Here is a 27,048-nt window from a genome sequence, read left to right on the forward strand (position 1 = left end):
TGAAAGAAATTAAAGATGATACCAACAGATGGAGAGATATACCACGTTCTTGGATTGGAAGAATCGATATTATGAAAATGACTATACTACCCAAAGTAATTTTTAGATTCTATGCAACCTCCATCAAATTACCAATGGCATTTTTTACAGAACTAGAACAAATAATCTTAAAATTTGTATGGAGACACAAAAGACCCCAAAAAACCAAAGCAGTCTTGAGGGAATAAAACGGAGCTGGAGGAATCAGACTCCATGACTTCAGACTATACTACAAAGCTACAGTAATGAAGACAATATGGTACTGGCACAAAAACAAATACAGATCAATGGAACAGCATAGAAAGCCCACGCACCCATGGTCAACTACTCTATGACAAAGGAGGCAAGGATACACAGTGGAGAAAACACAGTCTCTTCAACAAGTGGTGCTGGGAAAACTGGACAGCTACATGTAAAAGAATGAAATTAGAACACTTCCTAACACCATACACAAAAATAAACCCAAAATGGATTAGAGACCTAAATGTGAGACCAGACACTATAAAACTCTTAGAGGAAAACGTAGGAAGAACAGTCTTTGACATAAATCACAGCAAGATCTTTTTTGATCCACCTCCTAGAGTAATGAAAATAAAAACAAAAATAAACAAATGGGACCTAATGAAACTTCAAAGCTTTTGCAAAGCAAAGGAAACTATAAACAAGAGGAAAGGACAACCCTCAGAATAGGAGAAAATATTTGCCATCGAATCAACATACAAAGGATTAATCTCCAACATATATAAACAGCTCATGCAGCTCAATATTAAAAAAACATCCCAATCCAAAAATGGGCAAATGACCTAAATAGACATTTCTCCAAAGACGACATACAGATGTCCAAGAAGCACATGAAAAGCTGCTCAACATCACTAATTATTAGAGACATGCAAATCAAAACTACAATGAGGTATCACCTCACACCAGTCAGAATGGACATCATCAGAAAATCTACAAACAAAAATTGCTGGAGAGGGTGTAGAGAAAAGGAACCCTCTTGCACTGTTGGTGGTGGGAATGTAAACTTGATACAGCCACTATGGAGAACAGTATGGAGGTTCCTTAAAAAACTAAAAATAGAATTACCGTATGACCCAGCAATCCCACTACTGGGCATATATTCAAATAAAACCATAATTCAAAAAGACACCTGCACCCCAGTGTTCATTTCAGCACTATTTACAATAGCCAGGGCATGGAAGCAACCTAAATGCCCATGGACAGACGAATAGATAAAGAAGATGTGGAACATATATACCATGGAATATTACTCAGCCATAAAAAGGAACGAAATTGGGTCATTTGTAGAGATGTGGATGGATCTAGAGACTGTCATACAGAGTGAAGTAAGTCAGAAAGAGAAAAATATCGTATATTAACGCATATATGTGGAACCTAGAAAAATGGTACAGATGAACCAGTTTGCAGGGCAGAAATTGAGACACAGCTGTAGAGAATAAATGTATGGACACCAAGGGGGGAAAGCCACAAGGGGGTGGGGGTGTGATGAATTGGGAGATTGGGACTGACATGTATACACTGATGTATATAAAATGGATGACTAATAAGAACCTGCTGTATAGAAAAATAAATAAAATTTAAAAATTTTTAAAAAAAGAAGAAGAATGGCTAAAATCCAAAAGACTAACAGCACCAAATGCTGGTGAGAATGTAGAGCAACAGGAACTCACATTCATTGCTGGTGGGAATTCATACTGCCTTTGGAAGACACTTCAGCAGTTTCTTACGAAGGTAAACATAAGCTTACTATACAGTCCAGCAATTGCACTCCTAGATGTTTATCCAAATGAGTTGAAAACCATTCTACACAAAAGTCTGCACACAGATGTGTACAGAAGCTTTATTCATAACTGCCAAAAACTGGAAGCAACCAAGATGTTCCTCAGAAGATAAACAAACTGTGGTACACTGACAGCAATAAAAAGAAATGAGCTATCACGCCACTAAAAGACATAAAGGCACCTTAAGTGAAAATTACTAAACAAAAGAAGCCAATCCGAAAAGGCTACAAAGTGTAATTCCAGCTATATGATATTCTGGAAAAGGCAAAACAACGGAGACAGTAAAAAGATCAGTGGTTGCCAGAGGGAGGGAGGAGAGAGGGGTGAATAAGTGGAGACGGGATTTCAGGGCAGTGAATCTACTCTGTATGATACTGTAATGGTAGATACATGACAATATGCATCTGTCAAAACCCATGGAACTAAACAACACAATGAGTGAACTAAGTCTAATGTAAACTAAGGACTTTAGTTAATAATAATGTATCAATGTAGGCTCATCAGTTAAAAGAAATTTACCACACTTAATGCAAAAGGGATAATAATAAGGGAAGCTGGGGGGTAGAGAGGACAATAGGGAAATCTCTGTACTTTCTGGTCAATTTTTCTATAAACTTAAAACTACTCTAGAAAATAAAGTCTATTAAATTTTCTTTTAAAAATCATAACCAGCTTCAATTGCTTTTAAAAACACCAAGTTCTTCCTAAGTTGCTGGTCACTATTATACATTTGAGGAAAAAATATACGTGCATATTAAAATTTTTAAGAAATGACAAGAGAGAAGAAAAAACTACCATATGACTTACCTGTTGCTTCAAAGGTCAGCTTTACAGAATCCCAGGGTGTCTGTTCTTTGGATACAAGTCTGAAATGAGCAGGTTCTTTTGGAGAAACTTCTGGGGCAGGAAGATACCAGTTTTTCCTATTTGGAAAGGTAACTTCAATATTCAGGTTGCTTTATTAGTTGATTTTGAACTATAATTCATGGAAGTGCTCAGAATATAATAAACACATAAACTGATGAATATGATAAACAATGTCAGTTTCTCTGAAGCCCAGGTTATTGTGTAATAAAACCTTCCCAAAGTTAAGAACAAGGATCCTAGGTGATCTTGATTCCACTACCCATCCTATTTCTTCTCATCCATTCCTTCACAGCCAAACCATAAAAACTCCCCAGAAATAAAACAATTTGACATTGATGCTTAGCTGCTTGCTATCTGTTAGACCAGTTAAGAGGGCTACGCTTTCTAACTATTCAGCTTTCTAGAGGAAAGACTTCCCAATTTGAAAAAGCAAAATTTGGGGGAGAATAAAAAACTTCTGAGTGCTTTATCCCACAAAGAAATACAACTTTTGTAGTGATATTAAAAAGAAAAATAGTATAAACAGCACTCAACTTCTATGTTAACCAGTTAAAATAATAAAGTACTGATACAGTGATAGGACTTGAGAACAAACTAACCCCCAACTAAAAGAAAAGTAATGAACCAACCTGATGAGAAAGTGCACTGGAAGATACCAAGGGAAACCACATAGGGGTGCGTTCTCCTCACAGTGAGCTCGGATGGTATCGTTGATCTCGGGAATGTGAGGTGTTATGTGAGACATTCCGGTATAATCAAACCCGTTGATCCATATTCCAGAGTCTCGTTTAACTACGTGTCCATCCAAGTCATGAAATGTTCTAGTCATATGCTGAAAAGAACACGGCTAATGAGGAAACTACTGTTTGAACTCCTTCACCCACATCCCCACCCCAGATTAACAAAAATGACTACGTGACAATACCAAGAAATGATGAGGCTGCTGAGCAACAGGAACCCACCCCCGGCACAGTCACTTTAGGAGACTGCTTAGATGACCTAATAAAGTTAACATGCGCATAACCCTTCAAGTGAGCAACTCCACTGCTGAATATGGGCCTTAGAGAAACTCTTGCAAGGTACAAAAGTGTTGGTTCAGCATTGTCCATATTAGCAAAAACTGGAAACAACCCAAATGTCCATTAACAGTAGAATGGGCAAATAAATTGGGGCATCCTCCTATGACAGAAGTCTATTCGGCAATGAAAAATAACGAACTACAGTGACACAGATCAACCTGGAAGACTCTGACATGCTCTTGGGCAATAAGAAGCAAGCCACCAAAGAGTATATGGTATGGCCTTACCTGTAAGAAGCTCAAAAACAGGCAAAACTATATGTTGTTGTTTAGCGATTAATACATATGTGGTAAAATAATGATTAACTCCAACCTTTAAGATAGTGAGTACTTTGGGGGTGGTAAGAGAGAGAGGAGCAAAAGAGTTGGGATCAAGAAGGGAATACTGAGGTTTTCTAAGATACAGCTAATGCTCTTTTAAACTCAATAGATACTCACATGATTACTTTATTATTTCTTACAAATATATTCTGTATTTAAATTTCATATAAAAATTTTCTGAAAACCTACTATTTCAGATATAAAAAACATGAAAACTAGAACTCTTAAAAGTCCTAAAAGGACTTAAATACATTCTAAAAGAAATACACACACATTTCCCTTTCAGGGTGTTACATGCTAATTGATGTGCAGAGAAAAATAAGAATCACAGCTCACCACTAGATGACAGACCTGTGCCTAACAGAATTCTCTGAAAAGGCACCATGCTCCATCTGGAATAGCTCTATTAACAACGGAAACCAGCCTGAAGAATATCAAATAGGAAAAGAAAAAGGATTGCAAAGGGCAGGGGTAAACCACAGCCCACAGGCCAAATGGCCTGCTGCCATTTTTATAAATAAAGCTTTATTAAAACATGGCCACATTCATCTGCAGGTGTCATCTATGGCTCCTTTCACTCTGTAGAAACAGAGTAGCTGCAACAGAGACCACATGGCTGGCAGAGCCTAAAGTATTTATTTTATGGCCCTTTATAGGAAAAGTTTGTCACCTGCTGGCACTGGGGAATAAGAGAACCCCAAAACAAATCAGAACAGGAGTTTTTAAAAATAAAAATCTAGCTTTTCCTAATGACTACTGATGTGACTGTAAAATTTGTCACATAAAATGTATCACTGTGTCCTACAGGACTGGAAACAAAAACAAGGAATAGTTGGCTCTTTCTCAAAATCTCCTCTCTCATATTTAAGTTCAAATATATTATTACTACTTACTCAAGTCCTTGAATAATTATCTAGGTTATGACTTGGCTTTTCTGTTTGGCCACTCCATTCCCTCTAACAGAGAGGAAGACTGGAAATAAGGGGACTTAAATTCTTTTTCCTGTTTTACACCAGCTCTAAAAAGTTTGCAGAAAAACCTGAAATCTAAGAAAGTTCTAAATCTCATTTTATTAATATCTAAGTTATTATATTTTCACTATCACATTACCTTGAACGTATACCTAAGATCAGTCTTACCGCATTTTAAAGAATCTGTTTCATTTTGCCAGTTGACAGGAGGTCGTATTTTTACTCAGCCCACAGTTTTACAATCTGTACTTCTGACAGCTCATTATTCCATGATACATATTTGCTCTCATTTTTCCAAGTAGGTACATTTTTGTAATTTGAACAGTAATAAGAACAACAAGCAGACATTTCTGATTCAGGCTCTTAGGAGAAGTGTTTCTAGCTGATAAGAATGCCTCTTGATGGTCTTTTCCTCACTGCCTTACACAAAATATTCGAGGTACCAACTAACAGGTCAACAGTAGAAAAGTCACTTATGTGTTTCGAGCTTCACTGTTGACTAGATCCTCTCCAGGATCTCAAATAGCTCACGCAAAATCGCTCTTACCTGAAGAAACACTCTCTTTGGCTTTGGACTGGCAGGGTTGGAGCTGTATGGGAAAAAAGTTCCACTGCAAACAAGGAGGAATGCAATTGTACATACCAAAGTTAAAGTTAGCATAGTTCTTTTTGTGCTTTTGGCAAGGTAGATGAAGTTAATCTAAAACACAAAACACAAAAATAGAAAAATTACCATTGGCAGAAAGGTGGCTTTACTGACTTGACGTTGTAACAGGTGTTGTCAGACAGATAATAAAGGACATGTATCAGCATGTGCTACCATACTCCCAACTCCCAGTACACAAAGCACTAATTATAAGGGATTTCCACCACAAGTCAGAGCCTAAATAAATGAGAGATGCCCCCATCTGCACGATGGTGCCTTTCTGACAGGCAGCCAGACAGTAAGAGGGAAAAAGGCAACTGAGACAGTGTCTCCGCTCAGCCAAGAGACTACTAGAGGATGTACATCCACCATCAGTCAAACCGTGAACTTATTTTATTTCCAATTCTATCAAACCCTGTAGTTAACTGCACAGCAGACACTATTGAACCGTACCAAACATCATGACATCAGGCTTTTATTAAAGAACCAGAGGTAAGCTTTTAAGCAAGTAAGCAGGCCTATTTCAACAAAACTCAAGTTCTAATAATGCTTTCATAATGTGCCTATGTGCTGGATTCATCTTTTAGATGCACCTTCAAGACTCTGCCTGTGGACCTGCACATAAGGAAAAACTGCAATAAAAGTAATTCTGCACCTGAGACTAACACAATATTGTAAATCAACTTATAGTTCACTTGGAAAAGACCCAAAACTATGAAAATTGAAACCAGGGCAAAAAAGGTAATTCTGCCCTTGTCACTGCAGAGTTAACCAAGGCCAACACAATCAAAATAACAAATCTGAACTTGGGCGGGAAAAGCAAGTGGCTCAGTCTCAAGATGGGCATCTAGGAAGTCCTAAATATGTTTATATTAAGTTTTTAATTGTAATAAAGTCACTGAATTAAAAACTGCGGGAGACACATGATTATAGAATATGTCCACAGATCCCTTAGGGGTTCTGAAGGAGCCACTTTGAGAAACAATGACCTAGTCCCTGCTCCCCCTTTTGCCTTCTCCCCCTTATTGCCCACCCTCCAGGGTCAATAAGTAGAAAAGCGAAGAACATAAATGTGAAAATATTTTTACTGAGATGAAAATGAAAAATTAAGCAGATATTCATAACCTACCATATACTCTACTATATGAAACTAAGAGACTATATATCTACAGTGCCAACCAGGGTATGCCAACCAGGGTAATCTCCAGGGAAACAGTACTGGTCTTAAGTCGAAGATCTTAATGTTTTTACACTGAAGGACAGAAGTAAGACAGAGTACCCAAGGATTTATGGCAGTGAGTCAGCAAAACACAATTTGTTACCCTGTCCGTCCCTCTTTCTCCTGACAGTCACAATATTTAAAATGTGGCTCCTTAGAACAGGGTCAAATATCCTGCCAAGTAATAAGTTTCGCCTCCACTGGGAGACTGGTTAAGTTTAGGTATACAGAGTCATCTGGGTCCAAATAAAACGTCCCTGTCATAATGCTGTGGTTCCTGCCATTCTCAACCCTGTTGCTACCCAAAGTTGTCCTACAACTTCAGGTTAAGCTAGTTTCCACATCCATATTTTTCTCTTCTCCAGGTCATGAGGCTCATCTTCTGCCTCTTCCACCCACCTTCTGGAAGAGCTTTGGTAATGGTGATAAATGAGAAGGTGATCAGAGAGTGGGAGAGAAGAAAGAAGAGAACGGCCTAGTGACAGTGTGTTTGGATCCCACTGTATCACATTTGACTGTCTTTCGTCTTAAATGTTACATCTGATATCACTCTAGGTTCCGAAATGGGTGTGAAATAAAATGAGGAGAAGCAAGAAAAGGGACTATGAAGTGTCCCATGTGCGCTGGCTCTTTCTCTGTTTCTCTCTGAGAATCTCCTCCTGATCCCACTCCTACCAGCAGTCTCATTTAATCAGTACAACCATGATGGCCCCAGCACAGGGGAACCCCAGGAAACCTGTTAACCGATCATCTGACAGCAATTTAATTGCTTCCTAGCAAATATATTTAATAAGTCCCCAAGGACTAAAAGACAGGCTCTCTGAAGTGTGCATTGTGGTTCAATTCTCCATTACCCAAGGAGAAAAGTCTCACTCTAGTAAAAAGCCACTATCTGTAACACAGCTACACATAAGTAAGAAAATAGCGAAGAGAATGATAACCCACAGCATCAAAGGGCAGCAGAGTTATTTCACATTATAATGAACATTAAAGTATTCCAAGAGCCACTCTCCAAAAGTAATTTAGAAGGTAATAGACTTTAATCTGATTGCTTATGGTTTCCAAGATTTCCATGCTTTTGGGGTCTTTTCAATTTCCACAGTGAAGTTTTCAGGGTTCATTTTGTCCCCTTCCCTATGGAACAGAACTGAAATGCCCCACATTCTGATCACCTTTTATGAGCATCAGTAACTTTCATTCATTGACTGTGATTTAAATACACTGCAGGGGCGGGGGGGGGGTCCAGTTCATAACTTAGCTGACTCTAGATTACAACCTAATCTACATGTGATGAAACTACATCTCCTTTAGTCCTCACAACAGCAAACCATCTGTTAAGATATACAGAGGATTTAAAGGCTTAATATTAAAACCAAAAGAAGTAAACCCTGAAGGCAACAAAGAACATTTTAGAATTTTCCATCTATCCCTGCAAATACCAGTAAGGACTAAATCATAATATTAAAAGTAAAATGGCTGCAATGCTCAATTTCTTTCAGAGCTAGTACAGCTGATCTCAAACAATAGCGTGCAGAAGAATTACTCTACAGGGCTGTATACGCAGTCACACATGCAGCTATTTATTTGCCATTTAAGGGACTTGCATGGACAGTGCTGACCATGCACGTGGTACTTATATCTGCTGTCCCTAGACCCTAGTCCCCACGTGAGATGCCCTTTACTATATCAGTGTGAAAAAGCTCACTATTCTCTCCATGAAGGAAAGAGCTATAATAGCTACTTTTTCTATTTGGTACCCTAGCCTCAAATCTCAGAGTGTACCTACAGGTATTCAATAAATACTTCTTACTCTTAGGGACTGCAATGAAAAGAGCCACGAAACAGAGCAGCCAGGCCTGAGTCCTGGAGAGTGCCGACACCACGCCAAGGGCAGAACTCTGCCTGGAGCTTGCTCTAACAGAGGACAGTCTGGTTGTCAACTCTACATCATGTCTTTTCTTCCCTCCGGAGAGTCCCAGAGAGGAGAAGCAGGGATGGCACAGGTAGGACTCGCCCTGCGAGGGCAGAACACTGATACAGTAAAATGACAAGGCCTGTAACATGTATTCATTACTTGGTAAAGGAAGGCATGTTTGGGTGTTTTAAGTGTATGTCACTCAAGGACACAGACTCGATCAGTGACCTTGGCTGCACCAGCACCAAGGCAGGTGAACGACAAGGGAAAACTCCTCATCAGAATTAGTCTGCCTTCACTAGCTCTAACAGCACCAATGAAACTACCATGTATTTATTAACATTTGCCTCTAATTAGTAAGTTCAAAACACACTCTAAAAATTCACCACCAAGCAATCTCTACCACTTCTCACTTGGTATTCATTCCACACATTCAAATTCAGGTAGTTTGAAAGCTATTTGAAAAGAAGTATAATCAGAGGATTTGGGAGGATGAGGAAGCAAAAATAACAACAACCCCCCCTTCTACATTTTATGCCCATACCGAACCCACAATATGCAGAGTCATTCACCATTTCTTTTGCTTAATAGTAGAATCAACACTATTTCATAGGATATAGCATGGCAAAACTCATCATGTATTTATATATAAAATGAAGAAGGAAATTAAAAAAAATTTTTTTTTCCTTACAAAATAGGATGAGAGAATCATTGTACAACCAGCCAAAATAGAAGCCAGCACGACATCAGGTGGAATTTCCGAACCACTCCTCCCAAGGATAGGGGTAAACATCTCAAATACGGCCCAGATGAGGTACAATGCATAAAGATAAGGAATAAACATCCCCAAAAGGTAAAAGGCAATAAATTTTCCTCCGGCACCTACAGAAAAAGAGAAAGAAAACACATCTCTGAAATTCTCCAGTGAGATAACAGCTTTTCATAGTCCTGGTATACCTTCGCACCTAACAGAAATTAGGTTAGCTCTGACTCTTGCCCTTTTGGTACATGTTATCTTAGTGAGAGAAAATACTTTGACTTAGGGTAGAATACAAATAAGAAAACAAAGTATGTAATATATTAGCATGTGCTCATTTACGTGAGAATGATGGGGTAGGTATAAGGTGTAAGATAAAAACCTGTGTGATCTGAAAGTTAAAAAAAAAACAGCAACAATTTAGAAAGCCTACCCAAAAAGATCAAATATGGAAATAGTTTCTGGAAGCCTTATCTTATGTATTTTAAGGTATTTCCCATTTGTATCACAACCAAAAATACCCTACCATGCCGCTTAAAGTCCTTGTGCACGCAAAGCTTTGTGAGCAACGGGAATGCCACCCAGACAGTGCTAATAAATGCCGAGCAGAGCCCTTGGTAAGTGAGAGCTGTAAGGAACCCACAGTGCACAAACAGAGAGACGTCAAAAAATACTTCTCCCAGATACTGGTCACTGGCATTCTGAAAGAAAGAAAATATACAAGTCGTCTCATTCATGGGCCATTCATAAATATCTTCTATTGTAGTGTAACTTCCACTGCTCCAAAAAGCTATATTTTGTTTGGAGCAGGGTCTATCCTTTAAACTTTAAAGTAAACACTGACAAAGCTACCTCCTATCATAAAGTAATAAATTCAAATTACTGCACAGGAAAGGGGAATTTAACAAGATGGGGGTAAAAACATCATCACTTGTATATAATCTGTGCTCTCCCTCCACCGGGCTGAAAGACCTTTGGAAATGTTCTAAAATAGAAGAAAGGACTCTCTAAAAACATTCACCTCTGTAAGCTCTTTTATTCATGCAACTTACAAGGAATGTCAAGCAAACTGCAGAAATGACCTATGTGAAGGCGGCTGCAGCGCCACCAACAGCACAGCTTGAGAACTGCAGGACCTCTAGAGCACACAGCCATGGGGGGTTTTGGCTTGATTCCTGAGTCTTTTCTATCTCCAACTGGTCTCGTAGCACAACTTTGCCCCCATCCTGGATTCCTGGTGGTTTCACGTTATAAAATTTGGTCTACATTTTTTGAGCTCTGAAGTCTGAGGATTCCTGTGCAGCACCTTGAGTTCTTCAGAAGAAAGTTGCCATATGAACTTAATACATTTTAACGTCTGCACCAGCGATTCTATTAATGTAAACATGAAAGTTATAATTTTAGTGCAGAAATACCAAAATGGAAATAGATATATTTAAGCTTTTCTTTCTCCTCTGCCTTCTCATTTCTGTATAGTCCAGGGCATGTTTGTTATAAGGGTCCCTAATTCAAGAGCTCAAAAGAGTTTGTCACATGTTTTCAAAACAAGTTAAAGTTCACTTGACAAACCTCCTTTGGACAATGAAAGACAGGCTATCATCGTTAAATAATTAGATGTTCAACACTGTTAATCAAGAGTCATGGTCTTTAAAAAGAATAAAATAATTCTTAGGATTCAATTTGAAGCCAAATTATACTCAGATATTTAAAAACAAAGATCTCAACAATGAAGACTGTAATAACTGAAAATGTTTTACATTGTTCCCACATTGTACCCAAGTCCAAACATCCCTCAAATCTAGTTCCCCGCTCCCTGTCTCTATTATCCCTCTACCCCTTCCAATCCATTCTGTACACTGTTACCACTGTGTTCCTACTAAATTACAAATTCTCACACTCAATATCCTGCTTAGAAATTTTAAATTGTGGCCCCACTGATTTTTAGGGTCATGCTCCAACTTCACCCTGGCCTACTTTCCCAGTTATTATCCTATCAACCTCATCTTCACCACACTGAACTTTTTACTGACTGTGAGCCAAATGCATCTTGTACATTCCCACCTTTGCCCATCAACCTGTTCTCTATCTGGCACACTTCTACTCAGGCTTCAGAAACCCAGTTCAAATGTCACCACCTCCTTCATGAAGCCTTCCTGACTTCCACAAACAAAATTCATCTCTCCTGGCCCTATATTCCTACAGCACTGTTAATATATCACTCTACTTCACTTCGTCCCAATGTACTGAAACCCCTGTGGTTTCTCCATCATTTCATCCCCAAATGAAACTGTGAGCTCCTCAAAGAAAAAGACTATGTCCTGAATCTCTGGACCAGACCTTAGCATGGAAGCCCACTGGATACTCAAAGACCACTTGTGAAATGAAAATAAAACACACTATTCTTTACATTGTGCCTTCAGCCCAAAGTTTTGTAATCAGACAACTGAAATCAGTCAAAGTAGAACTTTACTAAGCATTTCTGTCTTACCCTCTATTGCACCCCAATGCCGTATCAATGACAGTCAGCCACGCTCTGACTGATTACATACCATTGCACTAAGAATAAGCATGTGAAATTGAGCCCCAAGGTATAATTCTTTTGGAGACAGAAGCCACTAAGATACAAGCATTGGCTCAACCATAAACAGATGGCTAACCTCAAAGAGCCTTTCTTCAATAGGGCCTGAAACACAGAAGGGCTGCTCAGATCATATCCCAACATGAACTGAAACTGAGACCAAGGTTCAGGTACCAAAGACATCCTTGTGAAAGGATGCTGTATTATAGTCTTCCATGTCTCCATTCTAATCCCCAGCAGTACAAACCGAAAAAACAGGTGTACACTGGCCGTCTTGAAAATGACGGAACTAAGAAAGATTTTCCCTTTAACTCTCTTAGAAAATCAGAAACCACTGCTTGCTCTCTCACTGTAATTTATTTTTAGTCCTATTACCTCATAACCCTAATACCTAATTTTGTTTTTACCAAACAAAATACAGTGGTATACAGTTGAAACCACAACAATATGGCTATATTCTCTAAGTCAGCATAAATCATTTTGGAACCCTGTCTACCTCCCCTTATTCTCCTTAGCAGTGTGTCAGTATAACCCCCAGACCACAAAGGCATGCTGACAGAATATGCATCAACAACATAAAAGTTAAAAAAAAAGTGAAGGAAACTGAAAACTTTAAGCGCAGTTTTAAGTGCAACGTTCATTCCCGCAGCAAACACTTACTGTGTGTTAGTGCTGTTTCAGACACTGCCTAAGCACAGGGGACAATGAACAAAACAATCCATGCCCTCAAGGAGCTTACAGTCCAGTGGAAAACAGAGCTATTCAAATATAAATAATTGGGTGATCCCAAGGAAGGCTGGTAGATTAAAGAGCATGGTTACAAAAACCGCAGAGTCAGGAGAGGCAAAAGGCTATGCTAACACACCTTGCTGTCACCAACACCCCAAACTGTTTGCAGCTTTATAACCTCATTTGAAGTCTACTACCCTCAGAATGAGAAGCCTTCCAGAAAGTCAACACAGATCTCGGAGTCAATTATCTATAGCCATGCCAAACAATCTTTGATTGCTCAAAAGGCCAATCACAAGGAACACCCACCTGAGTTTGTCTTCAATCCTAGAAGGCAGCAAAAAGAAATCAATAAATATGCCCAACACTTACCACATAATGAAATCTTTTTGCAAGGGTATGTATGAATATTATTTTGGCAACAGCTGCAGTTCCATACAGACAAACGGAGACGTAGAAGTGGTTATACCATGAGAGAGACTGTCCAATAAGAGAGATGAACACTGCTATGATGAGAACTGTAACCAAGCTAGTAAACCAGCTTATCAGAGTGATGCCAAGTCCACAGAAGAAGTCCTTTGTGTAGGTAGCAGCTAATTGAGAGAAAACAAAAAGTAGAGATCACTGTCTTTATCAAATCAATTTCATAACCAGTCAGTAGAATTAAAGAAGCAAACATTAAAACAAAATTCACCATTGTAATTGAAAATACTGACATTTCCTAGGGGTAAGGTTTGTTAAACACTACACAGGGAAAGTACACAGAGTCCCTGCGTACAAAAGACTCAAAGAGATAAGTCTTCAGGAGTAGTTCAGATATATTCCTGGCTAGAAAAGTGGGTCGTCTTAATCTTCATCACCTTTGGGATGCTTTGTGTATTGAAATAACAGCAGAAATGGAGGGCAAAGTTCCATATAAAATCTTACTAAAAGAAGCTAACACAGGAATAGAAGTAGCATGAGAAAATAACCAGTGATAAATGAGTATTTAAATTGCTGCTAAATATTTTATCTGATAACAGCACACACCAACTTAGAGTACAAACATAGTAGAAGGAGACCAATTTAACCAGAAGACGCTCATTTATACTCCAGAACAGTGTGCTATTGGTCTGTAGTGTGGACAAGACTTTTTAATGGGACTCTTCACTAAAAGTCAATCTTTACAAACCATTTTCCACAAGCTTTTGTGGTACTTCTATGAAGTGCATAAGTACGTAAAAATTGCCTGCTTCACCATGACTAAAAGTATAATGAGCATATCAACCTGATATGCATTTACAAATTTCTTACAACAGTATAAATCAAATGTTAGTTTTCTTAAGATTTTTAACTTCTTGGAAAGATATAAGCAAAGTGACTAAAAAACTTCAGGCAAATTCCATACCCGTGCCAGTACAGTAGTTATAAAGGAAAATACTTACTCTTATTTTGGGGCTGCAATAATTTCTTTCCCAGGTATAAAGCAACAGCCATTACCACCACGTAGTTAATTATCGAGCCAACACGAGAGGGGTAGGCAATGACAAACAGGCCAAGCACATCAAAGAAGACCATGTTTCCATGTTGATACTTAGAAGAAGAAGCCAACATATCAGATGTAGCTAGATATTTAAGAACTGCTAAAATATTGTCACCTATTAGTAAAAAAAAAAAAAAAAAAAAAAAAGTAACAAAGTTGAATAAACCATCCACTGTTGGAGTAAAGAAATACCTAGAAAGACTGTGAACAGAAATAGCTTTCTACCATCCTACTGCTCTCCCCCACTTTTCTTACTAAATATCTCAGATAAGGTCCATGCCTCCTACTCTTGTTTCCTCTCCACTTCAAAGCTCAGCGACCTGGTCTTCATCCTTACTCTTCTATTTATTACAGCTACTCCCTGATCAATTCTACCCTCACTGTTGACAAATCAAGTGACTGTTTCTTAGTCCTTCTTCATTTAATATATACGTAATGTAGCAGACACCACTCTAGATACCAGAAATTCAGTGGGGAACCAAGCAGCTCATGAAGCTCACAAACACCAAACAAGTTATTACACGTGTGTTAAGAATTAATAAGGAATTTCAATGATATCCCAATTAAAAAGAGAAATAAGAAGGAGAGAGTCCCCTAAAAACATATCACGGTAGACTAACGGAATTTGAGAAGTCAGGGAAGCACTCGAGGAAGTGAAATTTACAGCTAAAGGATGGACAGGAGCTACATCGGGGGACAGATTGTCCAGACTGAGACTGTTCATCTGTGTAGATGAAGGCCCTGAGGAGGGCAAGTTCCAAATACAGGGTGGAAAAAAAGTCCGGAATGAGTAGAGAGAGTATTCAGCAATGAAGCTGGAGAGCTGGGAGAGTCATTATCAGGCAGAATCTGGCACATCAGATGCTGTCACAAATATCTGTTATATCAATCAATGACTAAACGAGTTTGAACTTAATAATGAAGAATTACAAGAAGACATGAATGATTGGCATTTCTTCCTGCTGCTCGTCCCATTGACTTTCTCTTTCCACTGAAGACACCACCTCTGTCTTACTGCGGGATTTCTTTCATTGGCTCCTCTTTCACACCTTAGAATGTGTCTTCCTCAAAGCTCAAGTTTAGTCCTCTACCTTTGCTTCCCTCTTCCAAATACCATTTCCATTCTCCATACTTCTGTGGTTTTCTCTATGCCTTTAATTTCCAAACCCAGAAATCCAGTTCTGTCATGAGCTCTAACAGTGTATCTAATATTTTCATCTGGTCAGTTCAGACACCCTCCGTCTTACATCTGACAGACTTCAGTCTCCTTCCCCTCTTCATGCCTGCTCTGGATGGGGGCCTCCTTCCCGTGTTCCCATAATGGTCAATGGCATCATCTCTCCCCCAGCCAGCTAGGCCTGACGCTGCCCCCTGCTGCCCCTTCTACCTAATCTGTCAAGTTCTGTTGAATTTACATTCAAAATATACCTAATTTTCTATCCCCTTGCTTTCATTTCTATCTTTGGTCAACACCCCAGTCTAGGTCCTTTACTATTCTACACGAAAATTACTGTTCGAACAGCCCTGACTCCTGGCTCTCTCCCCGTCTTCACCATCCACTCCACACTGCATCACCAGACTGACAGCATTTTAAACCATCATTCATTCATGTACTCAGGCCTTTAATGATTCCTTATTCCTACAGCATCCTCTTGCTGATTTTTAAAGCTTTCTACAATTTTATCTACCCTATACACTTATACCTCATTTCCCTCTATTTCTGAAAATGCAACCTCCATTCTCTGACAATCTACTCACCAACAGCCCCTCATACACAAACACACCCTACTCGTGCTGTGCTCTTACTTGGGACATCCTCTCTTTTCCACTGTGCCAAATCCCACCAACTCTTTTTAAGGCTCAGCAACAGACTCACCTCCCCTGACTACTATGGATCTCTCTGGAAAACACTTTAACTCCCTTACCCCTTGTCCTGACACCTGTCCTATAACCCACTCACTGGCCCTCACCACTCAACCTTGGATCAATGTAACTTTTCCAGATGTGGCCCAAACATGTGCTTGTACCACCTCCAATGTATAGCTTCCATTTTGGCTACAGTCTCATCACTCAGCAATCCGACCATAACCCTGGGTCAACACCCTTTCAAATTCCTCATAATGAATAGTCTTATGTTCTTAACTGCTAAACTAGATTTCAAGGCTAAAATTCAAAGCCTCATCTAACTCCAAAGCCCCACCTCATTTACACCATACACTGCCTCCCTAATGCACAGGACACAGAATATTTATAGGTTTACAGGTCATCCATAGTATTCCATCTTAATATCAAAAGTCTAAATTAGGGGCTTCCCTGGTGGCGCAGTGGTTGAGAGTCCGCCTGCCGATGCAGGGGACGCGGGTTCGTGCCTCAGTCCGGGAAGATCCCATATGCCGCGGAGCGGCTGGGCCCATGAGCCATGGCTGCTGAGCCTGCGTGTCTGGAGCCTGTGCTCCGCACCGGGAGACACCACAACAGTGAGAGGTCTGCGTACCACAAAAAAAAAAAAGTCTAAATTAGAATACCAACCTGCTCGCTGAATGGAATCTGTTAGAATTCTGTCCGCTGTGTCATACTTGGTGTGATAAATGTATCCATTCTCAATAAAAGCTAAGTCTATTCCTAAGACATACAGAAAAAAAAAAAAGTCATTTTAAAGATCAACCTTACTTTAGGCCTATTTGTTAAATGTATTAAATTCCTGAAAGACAAAACATCAAAGCAGTGACATGATTGCTTTGTCACATTCATGAATGCATGATGTAAATTTTCTTCCAAATTCTCACAAAACCAATAGTTATGGTACATAATTCAATACATAATGACTGGGGCATTACAATTCACACAGCAAGGCGTAGGAATATTGAGCACGGGAGGTCATCAAAACTTTGCCATTGACATCCTTGCCAGGGCAGTTGGCACAGCAAGATAACAATGAAAAAGACCCCTGAAGGATCTATTACCATCTTTTGGGAATGAAGTGCTAACCAGTTCTCCCCTGTTCTGTCACACTGTGGGCCAAGATGACATGTTCTAGAAAAGGGAAGCATTTAACTTAGACTGGAGTTTAAAAGAAAAAGAAACTATCAGGGTGTCTCTTTCAGTAAGTCAAAATATGCAGTTTTCACATAGAGAATTTGCTCTCAGAAAATGCTGCTCACTCACAAACTTCCAAAATGTAAAACTTGTTTTTGATTAATCATTGTCACAAAAAAGCCCGTAACGACTGACAGAATACCTGGAATGTTCCCAAAATCCCTGTAGATACGAAAGTCTGTATCTGAAGGAATGATTCCACTCTGGAAAACCTCCTGAGCCACCACGGAAGCAAAAGGGTGTTTAGCTGCTGAAACATAAGCTTGGACCAACCAAGGATTTTCAGGACCTGAAATGAAACATGACAACACAATACAAGGTTAATCTGGTAAATACTTTTAATATAGTAATTTTTTAAACACACCTAAAATAGTTACTGTGGTGATTTGGGGAGATAGGTCAAGAGCTTGTTTTTTTTTAATCCTATTTTCTGCATTTTCCAACATTTCTTTGATAAATGTGTATGACTTTTTAGAATGAAAAATAACCTTTAAGAAAACAAAATTGCTTTTAATTATAAAATAACAGCACTAGGGCTTCCCTGGTGGCGCAGTGGTTGAGAGTCCACCTGCCGATGCAGGGGACACGGGTTCGTGCCCCGGTCCGGGAAGATCCCACATGCCGCGGAGCGGCTGGGCCCGTGAGCCATGGCCGCTGAGCCTGCGCGTCTGGAGCCTGTGCTCCGCAACGGGAGAGGCCACAACAGTGAGAGGCCCGCATACCACAAAAAAAAAAATAATGATAATAAATAACAGCACTATAAAAACTTTAAGTTTAAAAATGAAAAACCACTAAGATAAATATCATCATTTTTCTATCTTCAGTTTTCTTACAAATGTATGACTGTGTGTACATAGCTGTACTGATAGGGTACATATACTCTCTACATTGCTCTTTCACTTAACAGTGTACTAAATGCACTTTCCTATGTTGCTAGATATTACAATGATCATTTTAAGAACTGCATAATCACGGAATATATCATAAAGTTCCTTACTACTATAAATTTTTGCAATTATTAATAATTCTGCATTAACATCTTCATGTACATACAGCTTTTTTCAAATGTGGGAGTTTTTTCTTTAGGATAGCAAGATAAATTGTATTACTGTTCCTAATTATTCACTCCTCCCTCCCATATAACTTATAATGCCTCCCTGGGGAAGTAGCACATACATAAATCGCTTCCGTCAATTGATTGTGAATGGGAGAGAAATGAACTTCAACTGAGAAGACTCTGAAGAGCCATCACATGGGCCATCTCTCCCATTAACTTTGGCCCTGAGATTAAAACATCCCTGATGAGGGCTTCTCCTTCAGCCTAGGTCTCAGAATGAATAAGACACATGGAACATAATAACCATGGGATGTAGCTGCAGTTACTCAGGAACCAGAATGTAATGCAAGCAACAAATAAGCCTTTGCTATTGTAATCCACTGAGATTCAAGGGTTGTATATTACAACTAAATTTACCAAAAAGTTGTCTGCTGTAGACAGATCAAGTAACTGTATTTCAGGAAATCTAAGATTAACATTTTTATAACTTTATAAACAGATAATCGATTTGCTTTCCTACAGAAAAAAATAACCTACAGAAAAAAATAACCATAAACGGTTATTTTATATTATAAAATTATTGTTTTCTGTTATAATAACAGAAAAAAATAACCATAAACGGTGCAGGAGGGAAGGGGTGGAGAAACACTACAGAACCAGACACCCAAGTGACCCAGAGACTGGAGTTACCAGGCATGGATTTTAAAATAAATACTATTAATTATTCAAAAACACAGATGATAGCAAGAATTTCACTAGACAAGTACAACCTATTAACAAAGAGAGAGTGAGAGACATAGTCAAATGGAAACCCTAGAACCGAAAAGCGTAATAATTGATGTTAAGAATTTTAATACATATTATAGTTTAATACAAAGTTAAACACAACAGAAGAAAAAATTATATATCCAGAGAATTAAAGCACAGAAGGAAACAGGGATGGAAAACATAGAAATGCTTATAATACATATGGGATACAGTGAAAAGGTCTAACATGAGTAACTGGAATCTCAGAGGAAGAGGAAAGAATGGAGTAGAAGCAATGTTTAAAGAGGTAAAGGCCAATAATTTCCCAAAACTTAAATACCAAGCTATGAATTCAAAAAGCCCTACAAACCCCAAATAGGAAAAATATTTTAAAAAAACCTACTCAGCACCAAGATCTTTGCTTTTGAATACAATTATCCACTAAAAGAACCAGTTCTCCCTAGAGATATGCCCAATTCCAGATCTGAGCCTAGGAAAATACTGATAAGTGGGATCATCTTGCACCAGAAAGTAAGAAGGTGCTCAAACAAACATGTCAGACACATGTCAAAGGGACAGGCACCAGCTGAAGGGGCTGCCACTGGCCTAAACTGGAACAATTCATGCATCAAAACGATTATAACAGAATATAAAATCCATAAAATAAAACATACATGAAACACTGAAATAAATACACACAAGAGAGAAGAGAAAGCCTTCCTTCTAGCGAACTCCAACTATTAACTACAGACGGAATGACGGACCCAGAAAACAGCATCTGGCTAACATTATAGTAAAAATGCTTTGGGGCAAGAATCATCAGTGATTGCTAAAACTAGGATCAAAGTTTCACAAGAAACAGGATATCTACGCAGCCTCAAACTATTTATTACAAAGGTGTAACTTTACAAAGTACAAAAATCTGGCAAATATAATCAAGTGATAGAAGGTTAACACCATCAGTAATTAGACAGACATTACATGCTTCTGATGTGATGCACTGAGAAGAACACAAATGTAAAAGGGAAAAAGAAAAATGATGGTGCAGAAGCAGATTATCAAACCATATCATGTTGAAATATTAAAATATTATTACTATTACAATTAGATATTAATAAAGTTTTATGATTAAAATATTAAAACCACATTGAAAAACAGGTAAAGCTAAACTATAAAGGAAAGAAAGTAATGATCATAAAAATTAGAATAATGGCTAACCTTAGATGAGAGGGAGGGAGTTGTATTTGAGAAGGGGCAGGTGGAAAACTTCTGGGAGGGTGTAGCAAGAGTCTATCCTCTTTCACACGTGGGGGTTAGAAGGGTATTCACTTTATAATAATTAAGTTCACACTGATATTTTTTATGTGCGTGTTATATAATGACTGTGATGTATCGAAATACATCTGACATTTGATCCTGGATTGGAACTCAGACTAAAAAAAGCAAAACAAAGGATGTTATCAGAACAATAGAAATCTGAATATGTACTGTTTATTCACTAACAGTTTGTTTTACTGGTTTTTTAGTGGTTTTCTTTTGCGGTACGCGGGCCTCTCACTGTTGTGGCCTCTCCCATTGCGGAGCACAGGCTCCGGACACGCAGGCCCAGCGGCCATGGCTCACGGGCCCAGCCACTGCACGGCATGTGGGATCTTCCCGGACCAGGGCACGAACCTGTGTCCCCTGCATCGGCAGGCGGACTCTCAACCACTGCGCCACCAGGGAAGCCCTAACAGTTTTATATTAATGTCACACTTTTTGAGTGTGATAAATGTACTGTTATTGAAGGAACATACCCTTGTTCTTTATCTACTGAGATGATTACGCTGAGATTATCAGTTGAGATGGTTTTTCTCCCTTACTCTGATAATGTGGTGAACTACATGGAGTGACTCAAATATTAAGCCGTCTTCATTTACCATTAGTAAAACTGCAGGATGTAAAATCATTCCACAAAATCATTTGCATTTCTATACACTAATAATGAACTATCAGAAAGAGAAATTAAGAAAATAATCCCATATCCAATTGCATCAAAAAGCATAAAATACCAAGGAATAAATTTAACCAAGGAGGTGAAAGAAATGTACACTGAAAACTTTAAGACACTGATGAAAGAAATTGAAGATGACACAAATAAATGGAAGAAACTGTGTGCTCACAGTCTGGAAAAATTAATATTGTTAAAATGTCTGTGCCACACAAAGCATCTAGAGATTCAATGCAATCCCTACCAAAATTCCAACGGCATTTTTCACAGAAATAGAACAAACAATCCTAAAATTTGTATGAAACCACAAAAGACCCCAAATAGCCAAAGCGACTTTAAGCAAGAAGAACAAAGCTAGAGACATCACACTTCCTGACCGCAAACTATATTACAAAGCGCTAGTAATGAAAACAGTATAATACTGGCATAAAAACAGAAACATAGATCAATGGAACAGAATAGAGTTCAGAAGTAAACTCACATATATATGGTCAATTAATTTACAACAAAAGAGCCAAGAATACACAATTGGTGAGGGACAGTCTTTTCAAATAAATGATATCGGGAAAACTGAACCGCCACAAGCAAAATAATGGAAAGGGACCACTATCTTACACCATACACAAAAATTAACTCAAAATGGGTTGAAGATTTGAACATATAAGACTGAAATCAGGGACTTCCCTGGCGGTCCAGTAGTTAAGACTCCGAGCTTCCAATGCAGGGGTGGCGGGTTCGATCCCTGGTTGGGGAACTAAGATCCCACAAGCCGTGTGGCCAGAATAAATAAATAAATAAACTTTAAAAGACTGAAATCATATAATTCCAAGGAGAAACCATAGGCAGTAAGCTCCTTGACACTGGTCCTGGTGATGACTTTTTGGTTTTGACACCAAAAGCAAAGGCAACAAAAGCAAAAAACAAACAAATGGGACTACTTCAAACTAAAAAGCCTCTGCGCAGCAAAGGAAACCATCAACAGAATAAAAAAGGCAGTGTACTGAATGAGAGAAAATATTTTCAAATCACATTTCTGATAAGGGGTTAATATCTAAAATATAAAGAATTCATACAAAGCAAGAGCAAAAAACCCCCCAAACAATCTGATTGAAACATGGACAGACGACCTGAATAGACATTTTTTCCAAAGACGACAAACAGATGGCCAAGAGGTCCCTGAAAGGTGCTCAACATCACTAATCATCAGGGATATGCAAATCAAAACCACAGTGAGATATCATCTCATACCTGTCAGAATGGCTATTACCAAAAAGACAAGAAGTAAGTGTTGGTGAGGATGTGGAAAAAAGGCAACCCTTGTGAATTTGGTGGGAAAGTAAATTGGTGCAGCCACTATGAAAAACAGTACGGATGTTCCTCAAAAAATTTAAAAATAGGGCTTCCCTGGTGGCGCAGTGGTTGCGAGTCCGCCTGCCGATGCAGGGGACGCGGGTTCGTGCCCCGGTCGGGGAGGATCCCACATGCCGCGGAGCGGCTGGGCCCGTGAGCCATGGCCGCTGAGCCTGCGCGTCCGGAGCCTGTGCTCCGCAACGGGAGAAGCCACAACAGTGAGAGGCCCGCGTACAGCATAAAAAAAAAAAATTTAAAAATAGACCTACTGTATGATTCCACTTGTAGGTATTTATCCAAAAAAACAAAATCTAACTCAGAAAGATATCTGCACCCCCATGTTTACTGCAGCATTATTTACAATAGCCAAGACATGGAAGCAACCGTGTCATCAATGGATGAACGGATAAAGAAAACGTGTGTGTGTGTGTGTATACACACACGCACACAATGGAATATTATTCAGCCTATCCTAAGTGAAATAAGCCAGAAAGAGAAAGAAAAATACCATACAATCTCACTTATATGTGGAATCTTGACCAAAAAAAAAAAAAAGAGGACTTCATAGATACAGAGAACAGGTTGGTGGTTGCCAGAGATGGGGGGGTTGGGAGATGGGTGAAATGGGTGAAGGTGGTCAAAAAGTACAAACTTCCAGTTATAAAATAAATAAGTCATGGGGATGTAGTGTATGTACAGCATGGTGATTAAGTTAATAATACTGTCTTGTATACTTGAAAGTTGCTAAGAGAACAGGTCTTAAAAGTTCTCAGCATAAGAAAAAAAACTTGCAACTTTATGGTGATGAGTGTTAACTAGACTTACTGATGATCATTTTGCAATATATACAAATATTGAGTCACTATGTTGTACACCTGAAACTTAAAAAATCTTGTATTCCTGAAATAAGCTCAACTTGGTTGGAAAGCATTATCTTTTTTGTATGTGCATATACATATATGTACACATATACACATACACATAAATACACATATATTGCTGGATTCAGGACCAGTGTTAATAATATTTTATTTAGGATTTTTGCATCCAAGTATGGCATATATCTACCAAAAGTTATCTACCAAAGCTGAAATTACACACACCTTATGACTCAGTAGTTCCACTCAGAAACATGCATACACAAACATGTGTGCTAAAGACACTCATAAGAATGTTCCTAAAACCAATCATAAGAGCCAAAGCCTAGAAGCAACCTAACATCACTAGTAGAATGGATATCCTTGTCAATGGAATATTATTCAGCAATGAAAAAGAATGAACTAAACACAACATAGAGGAATCTTACAGACATAATACTGAGTGAAAAAAAGCCATACACAAAAGCATGAGTCAATTTACAGAAAGTTCAAACACAAGCAAGATTAAATCTATCAAGGCATAAGTTAGAATGGGGTAATCTTGGGGAAGGAAGACCGAGAAGGGACACAGAGGAGGCTTCAGGCTCCTGGAGTACTCACAATACTCTCAATCTTGAGCTGGGTTCTAGTTACATGACTTAGTCTGTAAAAATTCATTAAGCTGAGCACTCTCAGAGCTGTGTACTTTTCTTAGTTTATAATAAAAGATGAAATAAAGACACCTAAGGATATCATCAAGTTTAAGTTCACTTTATGCATTGTACCATAAAAAATATTTGAGAAAAATGTAAGATCCATCAGTAGGAAAGGGTTTTGAATAGCCACTACCTGGCCTTTGACCCCTTTCAGATCACACTGCTGCACAGTAGTGCTCCAACCCTACTCCATCCTCTCACTGATTGTCCACTGAGGCCTACAGGTCACAGACAGGTGAAGTGTTGGTGAAAAAGGGAAGACTGGGGAGACTGGGATGGGGAAGGTAGATGAACTACTGAGTAAGATACTCTCTGTGATATAAACAGGGCAAAGGCAGCTCTTAAACAAGAAATTACAGACTTGAGGATTCTATGCACTGGTTATTAATCCTCTATTATCCCAGTTTTACTCATGAGGAGCTGAAGCATGGAGCGCCAAGGTTGCAATGCTACAGCTGAGATTGGAACTTGGGTCAGCAGAACACAGAGGCTGTGCTCTTAATCACCACCTATCCTGCCTCCCCCAGAAAGCTCTTATCTTAATTATCTCACAGAGGAAGGTGGGAGGCACACACAGAAATATTTTCACCGTATAGTCTTTCTCCTGCCATCATCTAAATGCCATGATGCTTCCAGTTTCTTGTGTACCCATTTCTTCTTCAAGAATGCATCCCCATCTTTCTTAAAGCAAAGGGCATGAGCATGTGTGATATTGAGGGGAGGCAGATCGCAATGCCAACAATGAAAAGTCAAGTTCCCTGGAAGTCCAGAACCAACTCACACACAGCATCATTCCCTCTGCTCTGCTTTCTTCTAACTTTAGTTGGTAGCATCAATGCCCAGAATAAACAAAAAAAGGAGGAACTAAAAAAGGAGACTGAGAGCAGAGAATATTATTACGGAAGCCAAGTAAGATGCTTAACTCAACACTAATATAACCAGTCCCTTATGCATGGACGTGGAAGGTGTTTCAGTTTTTCATTCTTATTTTAAAAAGCTGAGAAGATTATGCAGTACTTAGACCTATGCGTCTATGTGCAACTATTTCTACAGGATAAATTCCTGCAAGTGGACCTCTGGACAGAAGGGTCTGTACATTTTTTAAAGTGATACATATGGCCAAACTGCCCCAAAACTGCACCAATCTATACTTCCACCAATAGTGTTTGAAAATGCCTGTTCCTCTGTATTCATCAGAACTGGGCATTATCATTCTACTTACTTTTTGAAAATCTAGTATTAAAAAAATTCTGTTATTTGAATTTACATTTCTTCTAAAATAAAACTTATTTGGTTTAGCAGTTTCTTAAAAAGTTAAAACATAAATTTACCATATGACCTGGGAATTCCATTCTTAGGAATCCACCCAAAAGAAATTAAACTGTATGTCCACACAAAGACTTACACACAAATGCTCATAGTGGCATTATTCATAATAGGCTAAAAGTGGAAACAATCCAGATGTCCATCAGTTGATGAATCGATCAATGAAATGCAGGATATCCATACAATGTAATATAATCTAGCCATAAAAAAGAATGAAGTACTTGGGAATCCCTGGTGGTTCAGTGATCAGGACTCTGCGCTTCCACTGCCAAGGGCTCGGGTTCAATTCCTGGGGGGAACTAAGATCCCGCAAGGCGTGTGGTGAAAAAAAAAAAAAAAAAAAAAAAGGAAAAGAAAAAGAATGAAGTACCGATACATGCTACAACATGGATGAACCTCAAAAAATACTCTAAGGGGCTTCCCTAGTGGCGCAGTGGCTGAGAATCCTCCTGCCAATGCAGGGGACACGGGTTCGAGCCCAAGTCCAGGAAGATCCCACATGCCGCAGAGCAACTAAGCCCGTGCGCCACAGCTACTGAGCCTGCGCTCTAGAGCCCGCGAGCCACAACTACTGAGCCCGTGTGCCACAACTACTGAAACCCGCGTGCCTAGAACCCACGCTCCGCAACAAGAGAAGCCACCGCGATGAGAAGCCCGTGCACCACAATGAAGAGTAGCCCCCAGTCGCGGCACCTAGAGAAAGCCCACGCGCAGCAACGAAGACCCAATGCAGCCGAAAATAAATAAATAAAATAAATTTTTAAAAAAATTAGGTAGAAATTATTATTCTAGTCACTAAAAACTCCCCAAACAAATGTCTCTCTGAAGTGACAATGGAGCACTAGAGAGGACAAACCGTTTTAACGGAAACGTTCCCAGGGCAGGACAAGCGCTACTGTGTAGGATAAAAGCGCCTGTTGCAGAAGCTGAAGACAGGGTGGTCTGGCAGAGCTCCCCAGGACTCCAGACCCAGGAGGCCTCATCTTCCCTCTTCAGACATGGAAGCAACACTAACTAGCTTTCTGAAAGCAATCCCCACAAGAAAGCTAGTTTTTTGTAGGAAGGGCATCTGGAAGTGAGAGAAATACTGGGAAAGGTATTAGACTGTCAGAAAGTGCCCAGAAAGCTTTCAGGTATACAGTTTAGCCACAAGAATAAGCTACCAAAACCTAGAGGGAAAACAGCATACAAAGACTCAAAGAAAGGGGCAAAACATTCTTTACAAATATCTGTAGGATGCCCCTCTAGAAAAAACTTAATTTTGAAATACGAGGATTTTAGAATGAGTAAAACATTTAAATTGTATATATATGCTAACTAGTAACAAGTCTGTTTTTATTATTAAAGTAATCATATGAAATGCAAAAAATTTAAACAATACAGAAAACTATAAAGAGTATCAGTAAAGCTATAATGGCAATTCTGGTTGTAAGTTTATGAAGCAGTGGAGAGTTCAAATTGGCTT

The 27,048-nt window shown here is 39.0% G+C and overlaps 2 protein-coding genes across 3 annotated transcripts in view; one reads left to right on the forward strand and one right to left on the reverse strand.

The window, feature by feature from the left end:
- The window catches only part of RIC1 (RIC1 homolog, RAB6A GEF complex partner 1), a 175,707-nt gene extending 168,180 nt beyond the window's left edge, over positions 1 to 7,527 (forward strand). The window contains exons 27-28 of the transcript XR_004350264.1: positions 6,312 to 6,465; positions 7,309 to 7,527. The gene's annotated coding sequence lies outside the window, so the exon portion shown is untranslated. The remainder of the gene's footprint in view (positions 1 to 6,311; positions 6,466 to 7,308) is intronic.
- Positions 1 to 27,048, reverse strand: part of ERMP1 (endoplasmic reticulum metallopeptidase 1) — a 52,252-nt gene that overhangs the window by 16,488 nt on the left and 8,716 nt on the right. For both annotated transcript variants that reach the window (XM_032634233.1, XM_032634234.1), the window contains exons 5-13: positions 17,683 to 17,829; positions 16,974 to 17,066; positions 14,347 to 14,559; positions 13,295 to 13,515; positions 10,142 to 10,316; positions 9,550 to 9,740; positions 5,626 to 5,778; positions 3,338 to 3,540; positions 2,649 to 2,764 (exon numbers count right to left, since the gene is read on the reverse strand). In XM_032634233.1, coding sequence (XP_032490124.1) covers positions 2,649 to 2,764; positions 3,338 to 3,540; positions 5,626 to 5,778; positions 9,550 to 9,740; positions 10,142 to 10,316; positions 13,295 to 13,515; positions 14,347 to 14,559; positions 16,974 to 17,066; positions 17,683 to 17,829 — 1,512 coding nt within the window. The remainder of the gene's footprint in view (positions 1 to 2,648; positions 2,765 to 3,337; positions 3,541 to 5,625; positions 5,779 to 9,549; positions 9,741 to 10,141; positions 10,317 to 13,294; positions 13,516 to 14,346; positions 14,560 to 16,973; positions 17,067 to 17,682; positions 17,830 to 27,048) is intronic.

This window comes from Phocoena sinus, chromosome 6, assembly GCF_008692025.1.
Source record: "Phocoena sinus isolate mPhoSin1 chromosome 6, mPhoSin1.pri, whole genome shotgun sequence".
Classification (NCBI taxonomy): Eukaryota; Metazoa; Chordata; class Mammalia; order Artiodactyla; family Phocoenidae; genus Phocoena; species Phocoena sinus.